Source organism: Jaculus jaculus, chromosome 1 (genome assembly GCF_020740685.1).
Source record: "Jaculus jaculus isolate mJacJac1 chromosome 1, mJacJac1.mat.Y.cur, whole genome shotgun sequence".
NCBI classification, from domain to species: domain Eukaryota; kingdom Metazoa; phylum Chordata; class Mammalia; order Rodentia; family Dipodidae; genus Jaculus; species Jaculus jaculus.
This window is the reverse complement of record NC_059102.1, coordinates 132,248,969-132,273,207: the sequence shown is the minus strand read 5'-3', so window position 1 is coordinate 132,273,207 and position 24,239 is coordinate 132,248,969. Positions and strand designations below refer to the sequence as shown.

Genomic DNA, 24,239 nt, shown 5'->3' with positions numbered 1-24,239 from the left:
ACTTCAAGCACACGATTTGACTTGCTGCAACCTCCTGGGCAAGGTGGCAAATGACAGATAATGCTAGCTTATCTTAAAGTCAGCCAGTGTGGACTATGGGAAATAAGAGGGACTATGAGGGCAATCCAAGCCTCAGTTTCCTTAACTGTAGTTAGGAGCATAAGAGCAGGAGAGTCGGGGCATACAAATACTGAGCCGGGGCCTGCTCATGCACTTCCTAGGTGGGTGGCCAGCAGCAGTGTGATGGGTGTCTTGAGAGCATCTCTCGGGGCTTTTTGAACATCATTTGTGTTTGGGTACACATGTGTGTGCTCATGCATGAGGAAGCCAGATGTCTTCCTCAATCACTCTCCATCTTCTTTATTGAGACAGGGTCTCTTGTTTGAGTCCAGAGCTCACTGCTTCAGTTAGTCTAGCTTGCCCTGGGGTTCTCTCTGCTCATCTAGCACTGGAATTACAGGTAGGCCACCACTTGTGCCTAACCTGGGGATTGGAATTTAGGTCCTCACACTTGCACAGCAGGAACTTTGCTGCCTGAACCATTTCCCAGCCTGTGCCAGTCGTTTTTCTGTTTCTGCTCTTGCTGGTGGCTTAGGGAGCCTGGCCAGGAGCTGCTCTTCTACTTTGAATGCCCCTAGCTGTAGACGCTCCAGTCTCAGCAGCAGCAGCAGCAGCAGCAGCAGCAGCAGCAGCTCTGTAATCCACCAGGGCTCCCAGGCCCCAGGCTTTGGAGGGGCATGGAACTGGGGTCTGTAGGCAGGAATGGGCACTGAGTGTTCTGGTTCCTGCAGTCCCTGCCCAGGAGGGGAGCATCAGTGCAGTGAACCTTAGCAGGGCAGGGCTACAAGAGGGAAAGCCTGTGCTCCCTCCACTCAGTAGCACTCCTTTATTTCTGCTGCTTCTGTTTGGGAAGTCAGACCACTGACGGGAATGGTTCTCAGTGATGGCACCCAACTAACCTCATGATGAGTGCTGGAGTCTTGGTGCTGGTGCTTTCCCCAGATGCCTCCTAAGTGGGCATTTTCAAGGGGCCTGTCCAAAAATGGCAATGCAGACATTTGAAAACCTGTTCTTGGGTATGAGATGAAGCAGTGACATTTGTCTGAGGTCGTTTGACAGAGAAGCTTTTTGGGAGCCTTGCGATGGGGACAAGCAGGAAGGATTTGCTGAGCCAAGTGAAGAAGGAACCTTGGAAATTCCGGGGCCAGGAAGAAGCCAGGAGCAGCAGAAGTGCTAGAGGAGGGGACAGTCCAGGGCAAGACTGGGCATCAAGAAACCTAGGGTCATCCACAGGGGTTGTGGTACGAGAACACACCATTGAACGATCCCTACAATAGTGCTGGGGAAGAACACTAAGATCTGAGTTATTAATTTGGCCCAGGTTCAGAGTTTTGTTGTTTTTTGAGACAAAATGTCACATAGCCCAGGTTGGCCTTGAACTGCTCCTGATCTACCTGCCTTCACCACCCAAATACTGAGATTATAGGTGTGTGCCATCATCACCTTGCTCTCATTTGTGTGTGTGTGTATGTTCAAAGAAGGAAGCTTCATCAACACATTTAAGCATTCATCACAGAGCATAGTGCTTAAAGCAGGTTGATAAGGAGTCAATCTTTGTTTAAGATAGAAGCATGACTCCAAGGGGTAGATGAAGGAGGCAGATCACTTGTCACTCTAAAAATGGCAACAACCTACACAGTCTCAGGAGCCCGCATGGCATGACATCTGGACCTTGGGGTGGAGGAGATGCTACCTGTGCCTTGTACACATTTTTTGGAAGGGCCATCCTAAGAAAGAAGGCTTCTTGGGTGTAGAGAACTGGGAAGAATAAGGTAAGGCAGAGAGGAGCTCCTTCTTGCAGAATGGGAGTTCGTGCTTTTCTACTTATTCCTGATTTTTATTTCATTATCATTCCCCACATGGGTTCTTGTTCCAGGGCCGTAAGACTGCTCTTGGCGCTACTTATGGTCCCTGGTGGGGGAAACAATCAGAAACTATCCTCATGCCTAATAGTGTTGTCTTTCAAACCAAAGGGTTGCCTGGATGTCCTGGACTCTGGTACTAGATGGTCTCATCCTCAGTGAGGGAACGTCCTGGCCAAGGCCTCATGCACCTTCAGCCAGTACAAGTGGAGAAGGCAGGTGCAGGGTGACAGGCTGAGGGACTGCAGAGGTGGCTGGGCTCAGAGCTTTGTGCCTTATAGAATGTTGGCTTTCTTTCATGGGCCTGGGGAGGTGGAGGCAGGGAGAGGGCTCGGGGGTGTGCTGCTCATTGAACAACAGGCTGAGCCCTAGAGAACCACAGAGGGGCCTAGAACCATAAGCAGGAGGGGCAGGTGGCCCTCAGCTCATTTCCAATTTGCCCAAATCTCATCCTGTTCAATGAGTGTTCTTAGATTCTCTTCTTTTAAAATTCAGGGCACTTCGCTGTTCTACTGAGGTTTATGAATGTTTAAAAACTGCTTTGCGGTCCCCAAAGTAATTTGACAAGTCTGACAGCTATTGATTAAAAACCCAAAATTATTCAGACTGCAGGATGACTTGGGGGATTAGATGGAAAGTTTTTTGTTTCTATGCCCCCACCCCATAAGAAGTAAGCTGTGGAAAGATGAATGTGATCTCAGAGGTCTTCCACAGGTTCCATTGAGCCTGTCCTCAGGGTGAGTGGTTAGTGGGGTCTGGTTGGGGTGCTGCATCCTGTGCAGGAACCAGAGGACTACCCTTCACACCCCAAGCCTGTGGCCCAAGTCTCCACCAGGTAGCAGTGAGGCACTATCACTGTGTGGTAACAAGTGGTGGTAACTGTACAGTAGTAGACACGGTGATGGTCCCTTGTGATTGCTTATGGCCAGCATGGCTTTTGTGGCTCTCTAAAGTTGCCCAGAGAGGGGAGAGGACCTGATTCAGGATCTGTGGGTCCAAAGGAAAAGAGGGGTGTGCTCAAAGCCTTAGGCACATTAAGGGTGGAGTCAGGATAGGAGCTAAGACTCCCTGGCCAGCTTCTTTACCATCCCTTGAGATAGGAGGCACAGGTCCTCTCTGGGGCACTAGGATGACTAGACACCAAAGCGCAGGATAAATGGGCCATCAGGACCCTCACTTTCAATCTGAGATCTGATCAGGCTACGTGACCTGTCAAGCCCTGCCCTCTCTCCATATCTTGGTACGTGGCAGTCACCATGGAGCCTGAGATTATTGGACCTTAGTTTGAAGTCCTGCTGTCCTGTCTGCTTAAGTGACACTACTTTTTGTGCAGGGTTGTTGGCAGAAGGCTGTGAGATGATGTATGTATTTCATAAGAACACCTGTCATGCAGCTGGCCACATAGCAGGCCCTCAGTAAGTAGTGTCATTTATCCAATCACCATCTATTAGACACCACTGGTTCCAGGCTTTAGGCTGCTTTTTAGCCATAAGCATGTCATGACATCCTTTTCCTGGTTTTGTTGCCAGGATGTAAACCCTAGGGACTCTAGGGTCATGGTGAGGGCAAAAGGCCACAGGGCTCAGTATGTGTGCAGGGGCAAAAGGGTATCACACTGGTTCCTGGTGACTTTGCTAGGACCTATCTCTCTGGTCCTGGGCAGAGAGGTTCCATTCCTCTAGGCTTTTACTCTCAGGAAGCTTACCAGGCTGCGTGGCTAGTCTCCTGGTCCTTTTAGGACAGGCTTTTACTCTAGGTTCTTGGAGGCCGATAGGCAGCTGCATACCCCCTCCTCCTACTGGGGAATCCCTTCTGGGCCAGAAGTGAGTGTTGGCCTCAACAACTAGTTTCAGGGCCAGAAGGACAGGATTGGGCTAGAGAGAGAGTTCCCAGTGGGACACATCCCAATTTATGGACTACTGCTCAGTTCTCAGGTCAGTGCCCTTGCCCTGACATGCTTGAGAACTCTGTCTCCTCTGCTGGGCAAAAGAACTCCAGCTCTGCTGCCTGGGCCTGTCTGCTGCACAGGCAGAGGCATGTTGAGTTTTGTGGGCCTGATGAGTCCTAGGGAGTTTGCTGGGTTCTAATAGCAGAATTGGTAAAATTGTTCTGGAGATACACCTAGTCAGTGATTTCTTCCTGTTTCAGGCCTAGTGTAGCATTGGTAGTGACATAGGCAGGACCATGCGAGTACTGAATCCAAGGACCATTCATAGGCAGAATATCTGTAGAATATCTCCAGGTCAGAGAAAGTCCTTATCTCATGAGTAATCCAGAAGGGTGACCTATTCTAGAATCTTTGCCTTTGAAGAAGCAGCATGTCTTCATGCATCAGGATTATTCACAACTCTTTTCCACCTCTTGAACTATGCATGACCAAGAAGTGAGTGAAGAGGGAGGAGACAGTCACAAGTGACTTATGCCAGTTGCTAGCACTAATCCTTGCCCTGCCAAGCAGACCACCTGTACTGTCTCATTTGACCTTAGTGTGACCCTGCGAAGGTTGTGCTAGTTTCTCCACTAGTAGATGGGAAACAGGCCTGGAAAGTTGAAGGACTTAGGTACTCAAAGTAGCGTATTTATCGGGTAGAGACTGGGCTTGCTACCATAGCTGATGCCGGGCTACTAAGCTCTCTGTCCTCCTGTCTGTTCCTAGTTACTGCTGGCATTCTGTAGCACTCCCTCACATGTGTGTGTTTTTACTCTAGGACTCTCCCTGTCTGCCCGCCCTTTTACCCTGGGCTTCCTGCAGTGTGTCTTAATGGTATCTCCCAACTGCTGCTTGTGTGTACTACAGAGACAGGATGCTCACTTTGTCTAAAACCAGTCTATTTGGGGACAGCTACATATGAACTGGAACTGGCCTCTCTTGGTCCTAGTCCTGCCTTGGGACCACACGAGGCAATTTACTCTGTCCTTTTGAGGTAAAGAGAGTGACCCTGACTACGAAGCTTCTTACTTTCCAGGTTAAAAAACCTCAGTCTGAAGCTTAGCCACCTATATTTATGAGCTACTTATTGTGTCAAATGAGTTTTATGATTGTTTCAAGTTTTGCGATTGTTTCAAGTTTTGCTTTGTGTGGTGGCTCTCCTCCTTACTTGAAACAATCGGGAATTTGCTGAACTTCTGTGTCATTAACCTTTTAAGAAGAAAAAATCATCAGAGTTGAAAAACAGCTTGTGGGCTGTCTGGAAGGCTATCAGATAAGGCTGTGCCCCAGGAACTAGACAATGCCCCCTTGTTCCTGACAGGGCGCACAGTGAGCTGCTGTTTGTTGGACTGGCTCTGCCTTCAGCAGCAGCAGTTCCTCCATGCCCATGTTCCCTACGCCCTGGAATGAGTGGGTACAGCTAGCAGTCAGCCCTGTTGTGGACCTTGCCCCTCCTCTATGAGCCATGGCGCCTTGCTGCCACAAGATCTTAGGCAAGTTACTTCTCCTTTAATAGGGGTACAGTGCCTCAGTCTTGACAGGGCCATGATAAGAAAGTGCAGAGAAAGGTAGGCAGTGTGGTATGAAGTATGCTGTCTGCCTGGAAAGATAGTGACGGCATTGTCAAGGTGGCAGTGGGCAGGGCCAGCATTTTTGTGTGGCAGAAGGTGGAAGCAAAGATGGGATGACTTGGTCAAGCTTCCCAGAAGACAGAGTCCATGATACTAAACAAGACATAGTGAGAGAGATCTTTGAAGCAGGGCTTGGATACCTGCTTGGGGCCTCTGGGATTTGATGGTCATGTAGACTGTGAGGAGAGAGGAGGAAGCAGAATAACCGTGCTAACAGAGTGTTGTTCAGTGGAGGGATTGTTGCTTTGGTATAGATAGGGACCACCAATGAGTCATCCCTTTCTTCATTGCCCAGTGGGCCCTGTCCAGGGAACCTCTTGGTAGCAGTAGAATTCAAGGCAGCTCTTACTAGCCAGTGGCCTTACTGGCCAGTTGGCAACCTAGCAATCCTGGTATGAACCCTTCCTAGAGGCTATAGGATACCATTCCATGCAGAGTATAGTGCTAGGGCCTCTTGGGCAAGAGGCCTGGGTATAGGATGGAAGATGGGACTCCATGGTCTCTGGTCCCTGGAGATCTGTTGTTGGACTAGAGAACCTACCATGGTTGAAAAAGTCAGAGAGGGACCAGGTGGGGTGCTGCCAGAAAAGATACAACGACCCTACTTGGGGTCCTCTCACAGTTACTTTATGGGGAGCATCTGGGCACTGATTTTGGGAATTGGCTTTCAACAGGCAGTGGTTGACCTTGTCCTTTCTTCCGGGACACAGCTATGTCAACAGAATCTGGGGTTAGGAAGGTCTGTCCTTGATGAGGCTGAGATCTTGAGGCTCTAAATATTGAAGCCTAGACAAGGCCAGACCTGCCCATAACAAACTTCTCTGCCCAGGGTGTCTGGAAAGACTGACACTATGTGTTAATTTGGTAGAATTGGGGCAAGAAGACTTCTAGGCAGAATAGTCAGATGGTAGAGGCCTTCCTTTAAAACTTAGGAAGTCCCTGGGATGGACTCCCCATTAGGCAGGTCACTGTGAGTAGTGGGCCTGGTCAGGTAGAACAGTTATGGAGGTAACAGCCAGTGGCCCAGAGTGCATGTCCAAGGCTAGAACTGAATTTCACAGGGGGCCACCCTTGTCTTCCCCTACCACTCAAGACCTGGGAATTGTCATCACCCAAACTCTTGTCTTTAAAGCTCTTCATCAGTGTACCAAGTCCCACTGTTCTTTGCTTGAGGCAAGAATCCTTTCCTTAGCTTAGGAAGTAGGACCCAAAGGGTTGAAGTATGGAAGTAACACTAGGAGAAGGATGAGGGTGAGACTCTGAACCTCAGTTTCTCCTGTGAGTTGATATTAGCGTCTGTCTCTTGGACTTTTGAAAATTTCATGAGGCGTTGTCTGATGGTCTGTGAAGTTCATAGTCCAAGGTAAGCTTGGCCTAGGGGTGCTGGCTGTGTTGTGGTGAGGAGGGTCAGGCATGAGACTTGAGACCTAGTCCTTTAATTGATGCCCAACCCACCCTCTCTGAGTTCAGTATAGTCTCACAGTGTTCCTGGCAGGGCTATGAGAAGTTCAGACATGGGCCATGGCGATAGTCCTCAAGAGTGGAGGTGTCTGGGGGCTGGACAGGTGGCTCAGTGGTTAAAGGTGCTTGCTTGCAAAGCCTGGCAACCTGGGTTTGATTGTCCAGTGCCCACGTAAAGCCAGATGCACAAAGTGGTGCAGCTATCTGGTCTGGAGCAGGAGGCCTTGGCAGGCCAATACTCATATTCCCTCCCCTCTTCTTCTTCCCTCTTTCCTTCTCTCCTTCCCTCCCTTCTCTCCCCACTCTCAAATAAATAAATAACCCCCCCCAAAAAAAAACAGAATGGGTCTGGAGAGGAGGCTTAGAGGTTAAGGCACTTGCCACAGATGCCTAAGGACTCAGGTTTTATTCCCCAGTACCCAAGTAAGCCAGATGCACATGGTAACACATACATCTGGAGTTTGTTTGCAATGATTAGATGCTCTAGTGCACTCATTCTCTCTATAACTACCTCAATCAATCAATAAATAGAGTGGAGGCCTCTGGCTGAAGACATTGCCCTCCTTAATGTCACCTTACTGAAGAGACTATGGCTGTAAAACTCCAGGGACTATAGGAGGTTGAGGAGGGGTGGGGGAACCATCTCAAGACTGAGCTGGGTATCATGACCACCTTCCAGCCCCAATCCCCCAGTCCCCAGCCTTGGTCATCAGTGGAGTTACTTAACCAAGGAACTGAGTGACAGTAGAGGTCTTTTATACAATAGCATCAGCCTCTAGAACCCTCACCATACAGAGTAGCTGTGAGCTGTGAGTATGTTCCCAACATGGAGTGTCTGGTGGATTAAACAACTGCTCCTTTCCAAGTCCACCTTGCTTTTGTATTTAAAAAAAATTGGACAAATCTCTTGGTAGTACAGCTGAAATGAGGAAGAGGATGTGCTGGTAAACTGACTGGGTGCTTACCCTGTGCTAGTGATATGGACTACCTTTGAGAACCCCATCCTGGGAGTAGAATGGGAGCAAGATAGGCCAGTAACTGCTCACCCACTTTCTCCTGAACTTCCCATGTAGGGAGACTTCGCTCACTCTGCTGGCCCCTTGGAGCTAGAGTAATTGTGGGTGCCCATCTCCCTCCCTCAGATGAGCTGCTTCCTTGGCCTGGTGTGGCAGAAGCCGGAGGTGAGAAGGAAGTAATCTGTAGCAGTGACCTTGTTGCTGGAACACAATACTCAACCATAAGCAGCTTAGATAGGAGGAAGACAGTGTTTTGTTTTGGCTTACAGATTTGAGGGCAAGTTTCCCTCACAGTGGGGAAAGCATGGAAGAGCAGAAGTTACCACAGTTTTGTTATATCAGCTGGGAGGTAGCAGCAAGAGTGAGCTGGCTAACCAAAACCCACTGGGGTTGGACCAGTAAACCTCAAGGTTAGCCCTCAGTGATGTACCTCCTCCAGCAAGGCTTCCTCAGCTGAGGATTAAGTATGAAGCTTAATCACAAACATATAAGGCTATGGGGGACATTGCACAGTCAAACCACCACATGACCCAACTATGTTTGTCATGAGTAGAAAATTCGTGGGATAAAGGCTTAACTTGGGGGACTGGTGAGGCAGGTAGTCCTTGGCACTCAGGGGTGCTGCAGGCATGGCCCATGGATGGATTTGTGGAGAGGGGTTTCTTAAGTCATAAAGTGGTCCTGCTGAGTATAGAACCATGACCAAGTGACTGTTTCCCCTCCCTGAACCCCAGTTTTCTTCTCAGTCCTCCTCACCCCTCCCCAGCCATCTACTGGTTGCAATGGACTGGCTTCCTTAGGGCCTGGATGAGGCAAAGACTCGGATGGCTGGGTGTCAGGTTCTGGATTAGAGGGTGGAGAACCCCAGGCTAAGAGGGAAGATGATCCAGGTGAAAGAGACTTCAAGGCCTGCCATTACCAACCAGTGCTCTGCTGCCTAGGGACAGCCTGGCAGAGCTTGGAGGAACCTTCTCTGTGCCTCTTCCAATGACCTCAGCTGCAGGTTGGATGCAGCCTGTGCTCCATGTCCCCCTTGTGGAAGAGCCTGTGGAGAGCAGGAGAGCCGTAGCTGCAGCCAGTTGGGCTGGGCCAGTTCAGGATGCCTTAAGAGCCCTGAGCTTCCTGTCAGACTTCTTTTCCCCCCGGGAACCTCCCTTAGCAAAGCACAGGCCAACTGGAACATGTCTGGGGTCAAGATGGTATAGAAGGAAGGTAAAAGTTTTATAGGCTCCAGAACCATGGTTGTTTTGGGGTCTGGCCAAAGTCTGTTGGACTCCTGGAGCATCAGGACCTTGGTATGCTATGTCTTCCTGAGAAGGCCCAGTATGCTGTTCCCAGCAAGCAGGAAGTGGTCCCAGTTCAACAGTGCTTCCTAGGTTCCTGCACCTCCCATTACCCTGGCTCCCATCCTAACATGGCAGTGTTGCCAGGTTGAGTCAGACAGCATAGCTGCAAACTGTGTTTAGACCCAATTGTTAGAACCTCAGTTCTTTGAGTCTGGGAGTGTGGGCTGCCTAGGACAAGCACTGGGTTGAGATCTCAGCCAGGTTCTAGAAGGTAGGCCCACCAATAGTGGTGGTCAGTACTGTGACAAGAAGTAGGATTTTGGAGCTGGGATTTAGAGGTCAATGGGATAAGTCTGTCTGAACACCAAGAATGGTATGGTGGGGCAGGTAGGCCACAGTTTGCCTTGGTAAAGTGAGCATCCCAGGAAAGGTTCATGAGATGGTCCTGCTGGGTCCAGGACATGACCAAATGACCATTTTCCCTTCCTGAACTCCAGTTATCTCCGGAGCTACTCCCAGTGGCAGAGCCTTATAGGTTGTAATATACTAGCTCCATCTAGGCCTATGTGGATGAGGACTGAGACTGCCAGGCATCAAGGCCCGGAGGCTGAGGGGCAGCAGGTGAACTGAGTGAGTGCAGAGGCACAGTGCTGTGCAGGCTTCTCAGGAGCAGGTGGGCTCCAGGCCAACAGCAGCCTGCTTAAGTTCTCCTGGCTCCTTGGAGCACTGGGCAGCTACCTCACACTTGGCTGGAGAGGCGGCGGGTTGAGTGGGTCTCCTGGGCTGGCTGTGTGGATGCCCAGTTGAGGTACTGAGGAAACAGGGATGGCTTGTCTGGGGGCAGTCATGGTCTCAGGTCCAAGGACAAGTACATCAGAACCAGTCCAGATGTGGCTTCATTTGGTTACTAGGTGGCATCTTTGTGTTAGGTCCACTGATCCTAGTCTAGGTCTTAGAGCCTCTGCATGTGGATCCCAATTGAGTTCCAGGTACTGTGCAGAAACTGATATCCCCTCCACTCAGGTCCTTGTCCTGTCTGTAAAAATAGGGCCGTAATGATTCCTGGAGCTCTCCTACTTCCATGAGATGTATCATGTGGCTCTTAGGTTTAGCTCCTCATCCTGCATGAGAAAGGACTCTGCTGGCACTGGCATTCTAGACAAATCCTGGGACAAGAACCATGGCAGAGGGCAGAACAGGTGGGAGAGTTCCCAGAATCCCATGAGGATGCTTGGGCTTGGAAGCTCTTTTGGGGGTAGTCTGTGGAACTGTTGCAGAGCCAGAGCATATTCTTACTTACAGATGCAGAAGTCTGGTAGCCTTCATCCAAGTCTCAGTAGGGTTGGGATGACTGGTGGAGTTCTGAGGTGGTCTTCCCTGAACTTGTCTGTCATGAAACTAAGGAGAGAGAGGGGGTTGAGAAGAGTGTTTCTTGGGAATGGGGGCAAAGGGAAGGGACAAGGGACTGGCAGCCAGCTTGGCCCAGGTGCTCATAGTGACAGGCCCTGCTGACACCTGCTTTGCCTACCTCCCCAGGTCTCATCTAATGCCAAGGCTGAAGGAGTCTCGCTCCCACGAGTCCCTGCTCAGCCCCAGCAGCGCAGTGGAGGCACTGGACCTCAGCATGGAGGAGGAGGTGGTCATCAAGCCCGTGCACAGCAGCATCCTGGGCCAGGACTACTGTTTTGAGGTGGGTGTCCCCATAGTCCTTCCCCAGCTAGGCTCACTGTCTTCAGACCCTTCCCAGAGTACTCCGTGGTCCTGGCAAGGGACAGGCTCTTGAATCTGGTTATAGCTTTGGACACCTGGGAGACAAGGTAGAACTAGCAGTGTGGAGGGTCTTGTGCCTGCTTGCCATGCCAGCAAATGAAGCTTGTTGGGTCCTCAGTGGGGAAATATTTTTATTTTAAGTCTATAAATAGTTGTTTAAGTCATGTTCAGAGCCTGCTTACCTCCAAGGCAGTGTGGGATTGTGGAGGGACCTTCTCCCTTTTTGGGCCATTCCCCCATCTGTATGTATAGAGAGCCCAAACCTGTCCTCATAGCATTCTGTGACCCATGGTTTGAGAGCAGAGGGCCAGTGACTCAGGCATTACTCGTTCAGTCCCTGTTGTTAGGTATGATACTGGCATATAGAAAGCACCATGCCAGAGGTCACGCAGCCAGACTGAGCCCGATCGAGGTGTCTGATGCTATAGTTGTTCCTTGGTATTCCTAATGGCTTCTACAACTGTTCATACTGTGTTCATATCTCCATTTCGGTAAACACCTAATAAGCATGTATTAAGGAAGCCCACTGCAGAAAAATGAGCCTTGGTAATAACAAGCCACCATTGGGCTTTTTGTGATAGCCTTATGGGATGTGCTCACAGCCTGAGCCCCTGTACTGTTTCTGGGTTTAGACTCCTGGCCAGGTGGGGCTGGATCTGAGCTCTGGCATGCTTGTTAGGACAGGCAGAAAGGGTTGGTGATTACTTTTTCTCAGCAGGAACTGCTGGAATGAGCAGGCCCTCCAATGCCTGGATAAGGGGCTAGGTTTAACCCATGGAGCCCATGACATGGTGTTACAGGGGTGCCAGCAACAGTGGGGTAGCTCTGTGCAAGTCCCTTTGATTGGAGGAGACATCCATGTTGCAGGTGGATAGTGAGCAGGAGTCATACAGGCAGGGGTTAGGGGTAGGCGTGAAAGGCCCAAGCAGGAGGACCTGGGCCTGACATGCCAAGGCAACTCAGTTCTTATTGCTCTAGTCTGGCATATGGTTAGGTCTCTGTGACCATCTACATCAGTGTTGCTGGACAAAAGAAAACCCTCAGGAGGGGTCAGCTGGGGACTGAGCTGGTTCTTGTGCCTACCCTTCCTTGCTTGTTTCCTGGGAATCTTTGGTTCTGTCCTTAGGGAGCCTATGCTTGGGGTCAGCATGCCCTCTGACCTAGGCAGGGTGTCCCATTCTGTCTCTTCTCCCATCTGGCTAAGGTGGAGAGGTTACAATTAGATAGTTGCTTTCCTATTTAGCCATAACACATGCACAGGCATGGCTGCTTTCCTGCTACTGACCTGCTTATGCACACTAGGGAACTTACAGTATCAGGATGGTTTTGAACTTCATTCTTTCTCTTTCTTTCAAGAGGCTGTGTGTCAACTTGGCAGCCTCAGAGGTCTTCTGTAACTTCCTAATCTCGCTGTGGTCTCCTCCTCTGTAACACTGTCCCTCTTGGTCCAAACAGGTGACAACATCCTCAGGAAGCAAGTGCTTTTCCTGCCGGTCAGCAGCTGAGCGAGATAAGTGGATGGAGAACCTGCGGCGAGCAGTGCACCCCAACAAGGTAGACCTGTACCCTATTCTTGGAAGAACATGGTGGGGTGAGGTGAAACTTGGACATAAGAGAGCAGAGGCACAGATCCTACAGTTGGGATGGGGCCCAGGTGTGCTGGGAGCAGTTGGAATTGGCCAGGCTTTGGTGGCTGCCATGTGTTTCTTCCCAACATTATATGCACTAAGAATATTGGGTTTGGGCCCCTGAGCTTAGTTCTGTGTCCTGCGTGAACCATTTTCATCTAGCTGACTGGTTCATTCATTCAGTTCATTCAGTTCTAGCTTAGACACCCACCTTCTCCTTCAGCTTGGTGCCTTCTTATGTTCCCCTGTCCCTGGACTCCCCCATCTGGTTGGGACCCTGACTATAATCTCTGCTTCTGAGATTTCCCTAGCTTACTTATGGGCCTGGGCCAAGTCCTGGTCATCATGACGTCACTAAAGAAGGGATCTTTGCAATACTTATTTTTTTTTGTAATTTTTTTTTTTTTAATGAGAGTGCAAGCGAGAATTGACATACCAGGGCCTCCAGCCAGTGCAGTCAAACTCCAGACACATATGCCACCTTGTGCATGTGTGACCTTGCACGTTCATCACCTTGCCTGTCTGGCTTATGTGGGATCTGGAGAATTGCACATGGGTCCATAGTCCATAGGCTTTGCAGGCAAGTGCCTTAACCACTAAGCCATCTCTCCAGCCCCAATAGTTACCTTTTTTTTTTTTTTTTTGGTTTTAAGGTAAGGTCTAGCCCAGACTGACCTGGGTGGCTGACCTAGGGTGGACTTAAACTCCCAGCAATCCTCCTACCTCAGCCTCCTGAGTGCTAGGATGAAAAGCATGTGCCACCATGCCCGTCTCAATAGTTGCCTCTTAATGTTGCTTCAGAAACTTGTGGACTGAGAAATGATGGAACTCTGTCCTGTGAGTGCCAGCCATTATGCTAACCTCCCTCAAATCTCTCACTGTGTAAGGTAGGGGTTATTTTATTCCTGCTTTATAAGAAAGCACATCAAGACCTAGGTTAAATCACTTGCCCAAAGTTAGTGAGATGGCTATTGATAAGAGGCAGACGAGAAGCAGTCCCCCTCCTGTCTCAGGACTTGCCTGTACCCTGCATTGCCACCCTCATTCCTTCTTGGATCTGTGAGCTGGTTGGGCGGGCATATGGCAGTCCCAGTTGAGCACCTCGGGGCCCCTGTGATTGTACAGGACAACAGCCGGCGTGTGGAGCACATTCTGAAGCTGTGGGTGATTGAGGCCAAAGACCTACCAGCCAAGAAGAAGTACCTGTGCGAGCTGTGCCTGGATGACGTGCTCTATGCTCGCACCACGGGCAAGCTCAAAACAGACAATGTCTTCTGGGGTGAGCACTTTGAGTTCCATAACTTGCCACCTCTGCGCACAGTCACTGTCCACCTGTACCGGGAGACTGACAAGAAGAAGAAGAAGGAGCGCAATAGCTACTTGGGCTTGGTGAGCCTGCCTGCTGCCTCAGTGGCTGGAAGGCAGTTTGTGGAGAAGTGGTATCCAGTGGTGACACCCAACCCCAAGGGTGGCAAGGGCCCTGGACCTATGATTCGCATCAAGGCACGCTATCAGACCATCACCATTCTGCCCATGGAGATGTACAAAGAATTTGCCGAGCACATCACCAACCACTACTTGGGGCTATGTGCAGCCCTTGAGCCCATCCTCAGTGCCAAGACCAAGGAGGAGATGGCATCTGCCCTGGTGCATATCTTGCAGAGCACAGGCAAGGTGAAGGTGAGTGTAGCCTGTGGCTTGTAGGAAGGCCTGGTGAGAAGCACTGGGTCCCTGTTATGTAGTCAGTCTCAATGGAGGCCTTAGCGCAGTGGTTATCATAGGTCAGCTTCCTAAACCTGAGCAGTGTGCCAGAGATAAGGGATTTATACCCATTCCCCCACAGAAGGGCTGATCCCTAGGAGACATGTGAAGTGGTGGATAGGCAGTGCCTGGTAGTGTGAGGCAGGCTTGCCTTCATGTGTCTTTCCTGCTGTCCTTGAGGAACAGGCATGTAGCTGGGCTCTCCTAGCACATGGACTCAATTCCTACTGGCTGCACATACCTGGTAGGGTATGTGTTGATAGATAACCTCAACAGGTAGTATATGCTAGGTGAACCACCTTCACAGCTCCAATCTCAACCTATACCCGTAGTCAGCCAGCCATGGCCCTGGATCCTTGGAAAAATGAGACCTTGCTTCAGGGCTGCAGGAAACCACCTGTCCCTACTACCACCACCATTCTAAACCTACCATTCTTGAAAACGGGTCCCACTTGCCCAGCTCAATGCCATATGGCTATATGAGCTTCACCTGTGTGGTAAGGCACCCCTAGTTCATCATGCATCCGTCTGTGTGGTGCTTTCCAAAGGGCGTAGAAGACAACTGCACTTGAGCTTGTCTGGCCTTTTGCAACATGAACAGTCCCAAAGCGTTGGGTCAAGGAGTGGGGCCTTGGCCCTCAGGATGGTGATACGGTTCGAGAATTAGTGTCTTGTATAATGAAGGTGAGCTGTCAGCTGGGGTCAGAGAGACCCAAGAATGGAACCAGGCTTAAGTACCTCATGGGCAGACCTCAGCGGTGCACGACTCTGTGAGGCCCCTGGTTGTCTTACTTCTTCCCAGGGGCCCCTAGCAAGGATGCCTCTTGGCCTCTGCTGCCCCACTGCCTGCTAGACTAGCACCAGGCAAGAAGGGAAGTCCTTGGGAAAAGTATTTGCGCACTATGGAGAACACTACCTTCCTCTGTTCTACATTTGACCTTTTCTTTCCCTTGCCCCCTGCCTTTAAGCTTGTTGGGTGAGCAAGGGGCCCAAGGGTTACAGTGGCTCAGGAAACAGAATCTTTGTTGTAACGTGAACAAGAGTTGTATCAAGGTGCCATTCTAGAGCATAGTGGAAGCCTGGGCTCCCAACAGCCCTGGCAGCCCTCAATGGGGTAAGGAAACAATGGAGAGATAGAATGTAGATAGTGCTGCTGAGTTGGTATGTTCTTTGGAACATACTAGCAGAACTAGCAGAGCATTTCTTATGTCGGGCAAAAAAATATGAAGAGCAGGTACACTCAAACACTACTCCGTCTGTGCTCTAGCGGTGTCACGCCAGAGTTCTGGAACTGCCTGCCTTCTTCCCACGTTATGCTTGCCTAGACTTGTGCTTTCAGAGTTCCTGCCCTGCAACTCTCCACTCTCCCTTCAGTATGATCTTGGGATTAACAGGGCCTGGGAAGCAAAATTTGGCCACAGTTAGCTATGTGGCCTTAGATGAATCACTTTTCTGCTTTATACCTTGTTCTCCCCTCCCTAGAGCCCAGCTCTTAGGAGTCATGTCTCATCGCAGTGTGGGACTGGCACCTGCCACAAGAGTTCAGGGAGACTGTGGCCTTGAGCAGGAGCCATAGTGGAACTCCAGGGAAGATGGAATCCTTATCTCTGCTCACTGTGTTTCCAGGATATGACGTCAGAGGTCACCTGAAGATCAGGAAGGTTTCCAGAGAATGCATGGTTTCAGGGAGACCAGCTGCAGCTTTCTCTCTAACCCTTCTATCTTTTGGTCTGTCCTAACATTGGTCAGCCTAACCTCTGGAGTCAAAGTATCAATTTTACCTTTCAAAGGGGCCCAAATTTGACATATAGGAATGAGGGATATCCAGAGGGATAAACCATACTGAACCCCTTGGGAATTCCATGCTGGCTGTTCCACCCTCCTTTACCTGTTACTCTACTGCACCTCTGTCTGCTGTCCTTCTCTTCTCCACCTCAAGTCACAGGGTAGCTGTAGGCCTGAGAGACAGGGCTTCCAGAGGAATAGAGCTACCCTCCATGGAGGCAACAGCCCAGGGGAAGAAGAAAAGTGCCTGAGCTCCTCTGCCAGGGTCTTCCCATGGCACTAAGGGGCCTAATGTGTAATGGGCTCACCAGCTATCCTCTAAAGCATTCTAGGGTACGAAGCAACTAGGGCCGCCTGACCACCTGATGGCCCATATCACAGCTTGACTCCCCAGCCAGGTCCCTGCCAAGTATACATCCATTGCCTTGGGCACTGATGGTGGGGGGAGGGGCGAGTTCTTTGGTGGCCACCAGGCCAGATCTCATTGGGGTTAACTAGAGCTTTGACTACAGACAAGCTGTGGATCCCCTGATCTTTTTATTTTTATTTATTATTATTATTATTGTTGTTGTTGTTGTTATTGTTATTGTTATTGGTTTTTCAAGGTAGAGTTTCACTCTAGTCAAGGCTGACCTGGAATAATTCATTCTGTATTCTCAGGGTGGCCTCTAACTCATGGCAATCCTCCTACCTCTGCCTCCCAAATGCTGGGATTAAAGGCGTGCGCCACCACGCCTGGCCCGTGACCTGATCTTATCCAGGCCTACCCCCTATTCTTGTACCCAGCTCTGGTCATCAGATCCGTTTCCTTCTTGCAAGACTGTCCTGCATATCTGCCCTCCAGTGGGTACTCTTTCTTTTTGGCCAGCTCAGGTGCCTTTCTGCTTACTTCTTCCTTCCCCAGGACTTTCTGACAGACCTGATGATGTCAGAGGTAGACCGCTGCGGGGACAATGAGCACCTTATCTTCCGGGAGAACACATTGGCCACCAAGGCCATTGAAGAGTACCTCAAACTGGTGGGCCAGAAGTATCTGCAAGATGCACTAGGTAGGGAGGGTATGGGTCAGCAAGTGGGCAGAGGACCTAGCAGCACCCACTGGGCTCTCACTGCCTCCTCTCTGCTTACTTGGACACAGGTGAGTTCATCAAAGCTCTGTATGAGTCAGATGAGAACTGCGAAGTGGACCCAAGCAAATGCTCAGCTGCTGACCTCCCTGAGCACCAGGGCAACCTCAAGATGTGCTGTGAGCTAGCCTTTTGCAAGATCATCAACTCCTATTGGTCAGTGCCACCAATGACCTGTTGAGAATTGTGTATTCCCTTTGGTGCCTAGGCCTTTCCACCCTGTCACCTGGCTCACAGTGTGCCATCCCCAAGGGTCAGAATCCACCCAGTGACTTCATGTATTGCCAGCCTCCCATCCTAGTCATCTCTCAGCTCTTAAAGATAGAATAGAAGAGTGCTTTTGAATATCTGTAGTACATGATTTTTTTGGGTCTTGAACTTGAACGTGGCAGTTTGTACCTGTGACTAATGAGCACTGTGTGCATGTAGAGGCTGGTATCATGGTGCAGGGTGAATGACTCCCTGTTCAGGTGTCTACTCATGAGACCCCTCACCTCTCTGTTTCTAGGGGTTATCATGCTCATGTCACAGGCTTAAGGTCCAGTGAGAGTATATGTGGCTAAGCACTGGCCAGACTGCCTATTGGGATTAGGGAACAAAGAAGAAAGGAGTGATTTAAAAGAGGGTGGTAGAGGGCTGTTTCTTATAGGACCACAGTCAAGACTGGGATCAGTCCCTGGGAAATTTCCTGTAAGGCCAATTTCCCAGGTGCTTGCTTGCTCCTGGGGTGCTTGTGTAATGGCCTGCTGACCTGGCTGAGGAAAGCCTTTTGTGATGGTCTCAAAGGTCTTGACTGCCAGTGTGACTGATGGGTTTATTTTGACACTGGAAGATCTATGGCTTGAATCAGTGTCCCAGGTTAGGGCTGATGTCCCATCCATATGGAGGAGGCTGATGAGACCTCTGAGGTCCCTTTTTTTCTGGTTCTTTCTTTGACTTATGCCACCCCCTTTTGATCTACTCACGGCCTTAAAGGCCATTAACCTGCCCTCATCTTATCTCTGAATTTTCTACCATTGCAGTCCTAACTCCATCAGAATGACATTGTGCCTGCATCTGAATGGGTTTTCTGTACATTCTGGGAATCCCTTGAGGACACACAGGTCCACCAGCTCAGGGCTAGCCCTAGGGTCAGAGTAGGGTTGCTGTTCCCAAGGATAGGCAGAAACAAGCCTGTTGGGTTAAAGAGTGACTTTAGGAAGGAGGCAGAGACGATGGCCAGGAGGGTAGGTGCCTACCTGCCTGTGTCCTTCAGCTCATGTGTACAAAGTTCTCACTTAATGCCAATGGTGAGGTTGGCTGAGGGAGAAGCCAGAGAACCTTGAACTCTCTGGGAATATATTCCACATCTTCAACTGGATGAGGCTCTCCACCTCTGACCCCCATTCCAGGGCAGCTGGGGTAGCACACAGGGAAAGCATTGTATGGATAGGATGTTCCTTTTTCTCTTTCTGGCATGTGCCAGAGGCACCTCTCTTCTAGACAGGGCCATCAGTAGGTATACCTGGCTCTGAGTGCCATTCCTGAAGACCACCTACCTTCATTTCTCTTGAGGTAGCTCTGGAGTTCAGCCTCAATAGCTCTCAGCCTGCTGGGGTACTTTGGGTTTGGAGTGAGAAAGCAGCTCCAGGCTGAGCAAATATAAAGGGGGTCTGAGAGCCTGGAGGAGTAGAAAATAGAAGCCCAGGGAGAGCCAGGGCCTTGGTCAGCTCCCCTTAGCTCTTGACAGAGTTACACATAGACTTAGGTCAAGGGAGCATTAGGGTTTGGTCTGCCCTAAGGAAAGGTGTGAGTTTAAGGGTGGAAAGGTACAACAGCCATATGAAGTATGGACAGGTAGATCCAGGAACCCTGTGTTTGAATGCCTTCTTATTGTGTCATCCCCTGGGAAGTCACTGCTTCTTTTTCCCTCACATCTAGAGCACAGTAAGCTGCATTCTCACCCTGGACTTAAGGGTGTTTAACCCACTGCTCAGTCATTCTGAGCGCTACAGAAAGATCTGTATCCCTATGACATTACTCAGATAGAGGTAGTCTAAATACCAGGGGTAGGAGTCCAAGGACTTTTGACCTATCTACCCTGTTTTTCTCACACCTCCAGATTCAGATGCCTGATGTTGGGTAGAAAGATGTGTTTTTCTTGAGGAAGGTGCTATCCTTGGCTGTGGAGCCCATGGGAATAGAGCCAGCTTCTTGAGTCTTATCTTCTATTCCACTCTGTCCCTTCCCTTTTGAGCCCACCTTAATTGGAACTTAGGTCTCCAGCTTGCTGAGCAGTCCCTCTATGCATCCTGTGCTGCGCACTGCCCACACACCATCTCCGTTCCCCTAGCAACCTTATCTGGTGGGTAGCCCTGCCCAGTGGATGGCCACTTGGATGCCATCCGTCACAGATGCAGAGAGCTCAGGGCACACACTACTGTCAAAGTGGAGGTGGGGTTGGAAATCAGGATTCTGTAACCCAAAGCCAGATTCAGTCTTAGACCCTCCTGCCCCAGGCCCTGTCTGACCCCCAGGCCTACCTTTGTTCCTACACAGTGTCTTCCCACGGGAGCTGAAAGAGGTGTTCGCCTCATGGCGGCAAGAGTGCAATAGCCGTGGTCGACCAGACATCAGCGAGCGGCTCATCAGTGCTTCCCTCTTCCTGCGCTTCCTCTGCCCTGCCATCATGTCACCTTCACTCTTCAACCTGCTTCAGGAGTACCCCGATGACCGCACGGCCCGCACCCTCACCCTCATTGCCAAGGTTACCCAGAACCTGGCCAACTTTGCCAAGTGAGTACTTAGGCAGAAACCCACAGGGCTGGAGTCCATAGGGACAGGACCTTGGGTGTTTCTGCCTCTGAGCTGAACTAGCATAGTGAGCCCTGCTTTTGTTCTTGTCACTCTCAGCCTCCTCACACCCCTTACTTCAAAATAAAACCTCCACGTCCATCCTCCTAGTAAAGCACATGCCATCTTGGTATGTTTCCTTCCTTGAATTTCAAAGGTAAAAAAACGAAGGTAATTTTTCCTCCTGCTTTTAAAAATTATTGTGTTGTTATAATATTTTCTTAAGGATTCTCCCATATTCTTTAACATTCCTAAGCTCTGCTTCTTAACTGTCCTGAGGGGTTGGGCCCCTGAGTAGTTTTAGACTGTCTTGTATTACTACTGTAAAGCACTTCTTGTGCTTTTGGCTGTATTCTTAGAGTATGTGGGTGGAAATGGCAGGGTCATCTTGTTACCATTCATTTAACAGTTGTGGACTGAGCTGTGCCTGGCCCTAACTGTAGAGATGAGTCAGCTCAGGTCTCATCCCTCTTAGTGTACTGTTCAGAGAGACTTTATGATATAGCAGAGCAGAGGCTGGCATGCCATCAAGGGTGTAGTACCTATCAACACAACTGTGGAGCATCAAGTACCAGGTCAGGAGAGGCACGAGACAAAACCTAAGAGGGCTGCAGGGACCTGAAGATCACACGGGGTAGGAGGATCCACAGAGGGATTGTCGTGATCTACTCTGGATCCTGTAAAGGATAGCAGTCAGCAGGGTTGGGACTGACAAGGCAGAGACCCTGGAGGAGAGCATAGCCATGCTTTGGCAAAAAACTGACAGAGCCCTTAGGAGGAGAGGTAGTAGCTGCCAGGGACAAGGATAGGTAACTAGAAGAGCAAGTCAGAAGGCTTTGACCTTTGGCTTGGTTGTCTGGGTGGATGATGGTGCCTCAACTTGAGATAGGGAGTTCATGAGGAGGGCACAGGTGTCCCTGAGGACTCCAGACGTTCAGCAGAGACCTGGATTGAGTGTGCATCTGAGATGCATCTGCACCGGGGTTTGAAACTTGGAGGAAAAGAGGAAAGACACCATAAGGGGCAGTATGTGGGGAAACAGAACATGTCACCTTCTATGATTTAAGGCCCTGATAAGGGTGGCATGGTCATGGTCTTAACCTTGAGAGGAAGGCCTGGTGATTGGGTCTTTGCAAATTCACTTAACTCAGAGTCAGTGGGGTAGCAGCAGGCCATAATAGGGAGGTAAATAGGAAATGAGGGGAGGGGCTGGCTCATAAGGGGTGCTTTACCTTAGCTGCCCTCTCTGTCCAGGTTTGGCAGCAAGGAGGAGTACATGTCTTTCATGAACCAGTTCCTGGAACATGAGTGGACCAACATGCAACGCTTTCTGCTGGAGATCTCCAACCCTGAGACCCTCTCCAACACAGCTGGCTTCGAGGGTTACATTGACCTGGGCCGAGAGCTCTCCAGCCTGCACTCACTGCTCTGGGAGGCAGTCAGCCAGCTGGAGCAGGTGCCTGTTGCATGGGTCAGAGGGCAGGGCCAAGACCACACACAGCTCTTGGTGCTCTTCCAGAGTACCCACATAGCTGGAGGGTTTACCTGCATGGCATGGATTAGGCTGTGAGGCACTCATGGCACCAGGGATCTTTGAGCTTTAGTTTTCCTTGTGGGTGAGTGTTACATTCGCTCTTCAGAATCAGCAGAGCCCACTCTTCTGGGTAGTGGACCCAAGGCTGGGCCTCATTGTCATCCTTTTGTTGCTGAGTGCCATATATAGATGTCTCCTCTTTACCCAGGTGGCTTGAGGAATGTGATATGACTTAGCTGCTTCACTGAAAACATTCTTTCTCTGGGTTTTGAAGCCACTTGGATGGAACACATGAGACTCTGAAGGCCTGTATTCCATGTGTCAGAAAGAAAGTTCTAGATCTCTCTAGAGCTAGGGCCTATAGATCCATGGTAGGTTTGTCTGAGCGTGTACAAGATAGCTTGATCCTCAACACTGCAAAAGAAAAAAATTCACCCCCGCCAAAAAAACTTTCTAGAATTTCCACTGGCTGTCAATTGATAAAATCATTTCCTAGATATATAACATTGTCTTCATCATCTAGAGCAGCTCCTCAGCCTGCAGTCCCAATCCCACTGACTGCCTGGTGCTTTCAGTCCACACAGTGAACAGCTTCTTGGCATGAAGGCTGGGTTTCTCACGAACTACTTCCTCACTGTTGCTTTCCAGGGTTCCAGAAGACCACTTACAAAAGTAACTAGTGCTCACCCTGGACTAGAAGGCTCCTTTACCTCTGGTCCCACCCCTAGAGGTGACCTTGTGGAGGATTCTGCTACATGGCCTTCTAGGCACGTTTGTTGCACATGAAGGAACACAAATGCAGGCACTATCACATGTGGTTCTTTTCTTTAAGTTCATTTCCAAGCGAGAGCTTTTTGTATACACTACTGTTTGTGCCTTTTTTATGGGCATTTTCCCATGAGTGTGTTCTGATCCATCTTTGTGGCCTTTTTAGCAATGTCATACCATCCTCTTACAAGAACACAGTGTATTTCATCAGTCCCCTAGTGATGGACTCTGGGTTAGTCCCAGCTTTTCACCAAAACTGCTGCCCTTAAAATCTCAGGCAGGCGATTTTGTTCCCTGATATCCACTTGCCTTTGCCTTTGGCTGGGAGAGCCACAGGAGGGCATGATGGAAGGGAAGTAATGTCCCTCCCTTCTCCAGTCCTGAGCCTTGCACTGCAGCCTCTGCCAGTTACTTGCTGCCACCATTCACTGAGCACCCCCCCCCCCATACTGATCACTATCCCATCAGTTGCAAAACCAGTTAGGAAATACAGAAAGTAATCAGCTTTGTCACACAGGTGATAGGGTGTGACAAGGATTTGAGAAGATACTGTTTGCCTCTACAAGTCTTTCATATTGACTGCAGATTTTTTACACTTGGCTTTCACTTACTCGTGCCAGGATTCCTACTGCAAAAGAGCACCTACCTCCCTCAGTTCAGCCCTGGCCCAGAATCCTGTGCACCATGTCTAAGCTGTGACAGTGAGGATCCAAAGGGCCCAAGTACTGCCTTCTTGTCTGACCAACACATTGGGGTGTCTGCTCTGTGCCTGGCCCATTTCCATAGGTTCAGTATCAGAAGGAATCATGTCCATCCTCTTTATGGGGTAACTAGTAGGAGAAGACTCCCACAGATGGCGTGAGGTGTGTGATTCTGTAAATTGCAGTTGGTTTGCTTTCTTCTCTGTGGAGGCACCAGAGCCAGGGAAACTTGCCTCAGGCCAGGATGCCTTGTCCTCCTGCCCTAACAGTATCTGGGTGCTGTAACCAAGACAGATTTACAGAGGGCTGTGTTCTTTCTTCCTTGTTGATGGAGGACATGCCTCTGCATTACTCATGGGCTCCTTGGTGGCTTTGAGCCATAGAGAGTGAGTTTTGTAGCACTCTTAGTATCCCTTTGTGCCCCCAGTAGGTCACTCCTGCATTTTACCATCTTTGCAGAGCATCGTGTCCAAACTGGGACCCCTGCCTCGGATCCTGAGGGATGTCCATACAGCACTGAGCACCCCAGGCAGTGGGCAGCTCCCTGGGACCAGTGACCTGGCCTCCACACCAGGCTCTGGCAGCAGCAGCATCTCAGCTGGGCTGCAGAAGATGGTGATTGAGAATGATCTCTCTGGGTAAGAGCTTCCAAGTGTGCCAGGCATAATGAGACTTGCATGCAGATTAGAAGTGGCCTGTCTGTGGTCTCAGATGGGGGAAAGTATGCCCACATAGACTTGTAGAGTGTGGAGGCTTATGAAACAAGCCAGGTGAGACTCAAAGTATGTGAGACAGGCCCTAAGCCATAAACCTTCATTTGGGGTGAGTCAGGGAAAGTTTCCCAAGGCAGGTGTTATGGTAGCTTTTGAGCCTTTTCTGGAGAAGTAGCCTTTCTGCTTCTCTGGGGGGAAAAATTCTTAGGTTCAAGGCCAAGCATAAGCAAAGGACTAAAGAAAGAACTTGTGTTTGGGAGCAGTTACTGAGCCCAAGCCCCTGAAGCATTTCCAGACCCCCGTACTTGTTGAAGATGCACCTATTCTGGTATTCCTGAGCTTTATGAGTTTGAGTGACTATAGGCTCTAAGAGT

The 24,239-nt window shown here is 50.0% G+C and overlaps 1 protein-coding gene across 6 annotated transcripts in view; it reads left to right on the top strand.

Annotated features, from left to right (window-relative positions):
* LOC101606490 (DAB2 interacting protein) overlaps positions 1-24,239 on the top strand; it is a 191,541-nt gene that overhangs the window by 154,095 nt on the left and 13,207 nt on the right. For all 6 annotated transcript variants that reach the window (XM_045142021.1, XM_045142004.1, XM_045142008.1 and 3 more), the window contains 8 exons: positions 10,783-10,936; positions 12,472-12,570; positions 13,770-14,324; positions 17,095-17,239; positions 17,329-17,473; positions 19,856-20,092; positions 21,404-21,605; positions 23,612-23,790. In XM_045142021.1, coding sequence (XP_044997956.1) covers positions 10,783-10,936; positions 12,472-12,570; positions 13,770-14,324; positions 17,095-17,239; positions 17,329-17,473; positions 19,856-20,092; positions 21,404-21,605; positions 23,612-23,790 — 1,716 coding nt within the window. The remainder of the gene's footprint in view (positions 1-10,782; positions 10,937-12,471; positions 12,571-13,769; positions 14,325-17,094; positions 17,240-17,328; positions 17,474-19,855; positions 20,093-21,403; positions 21,606-23,611; positions 23,791-24,239) is intronic.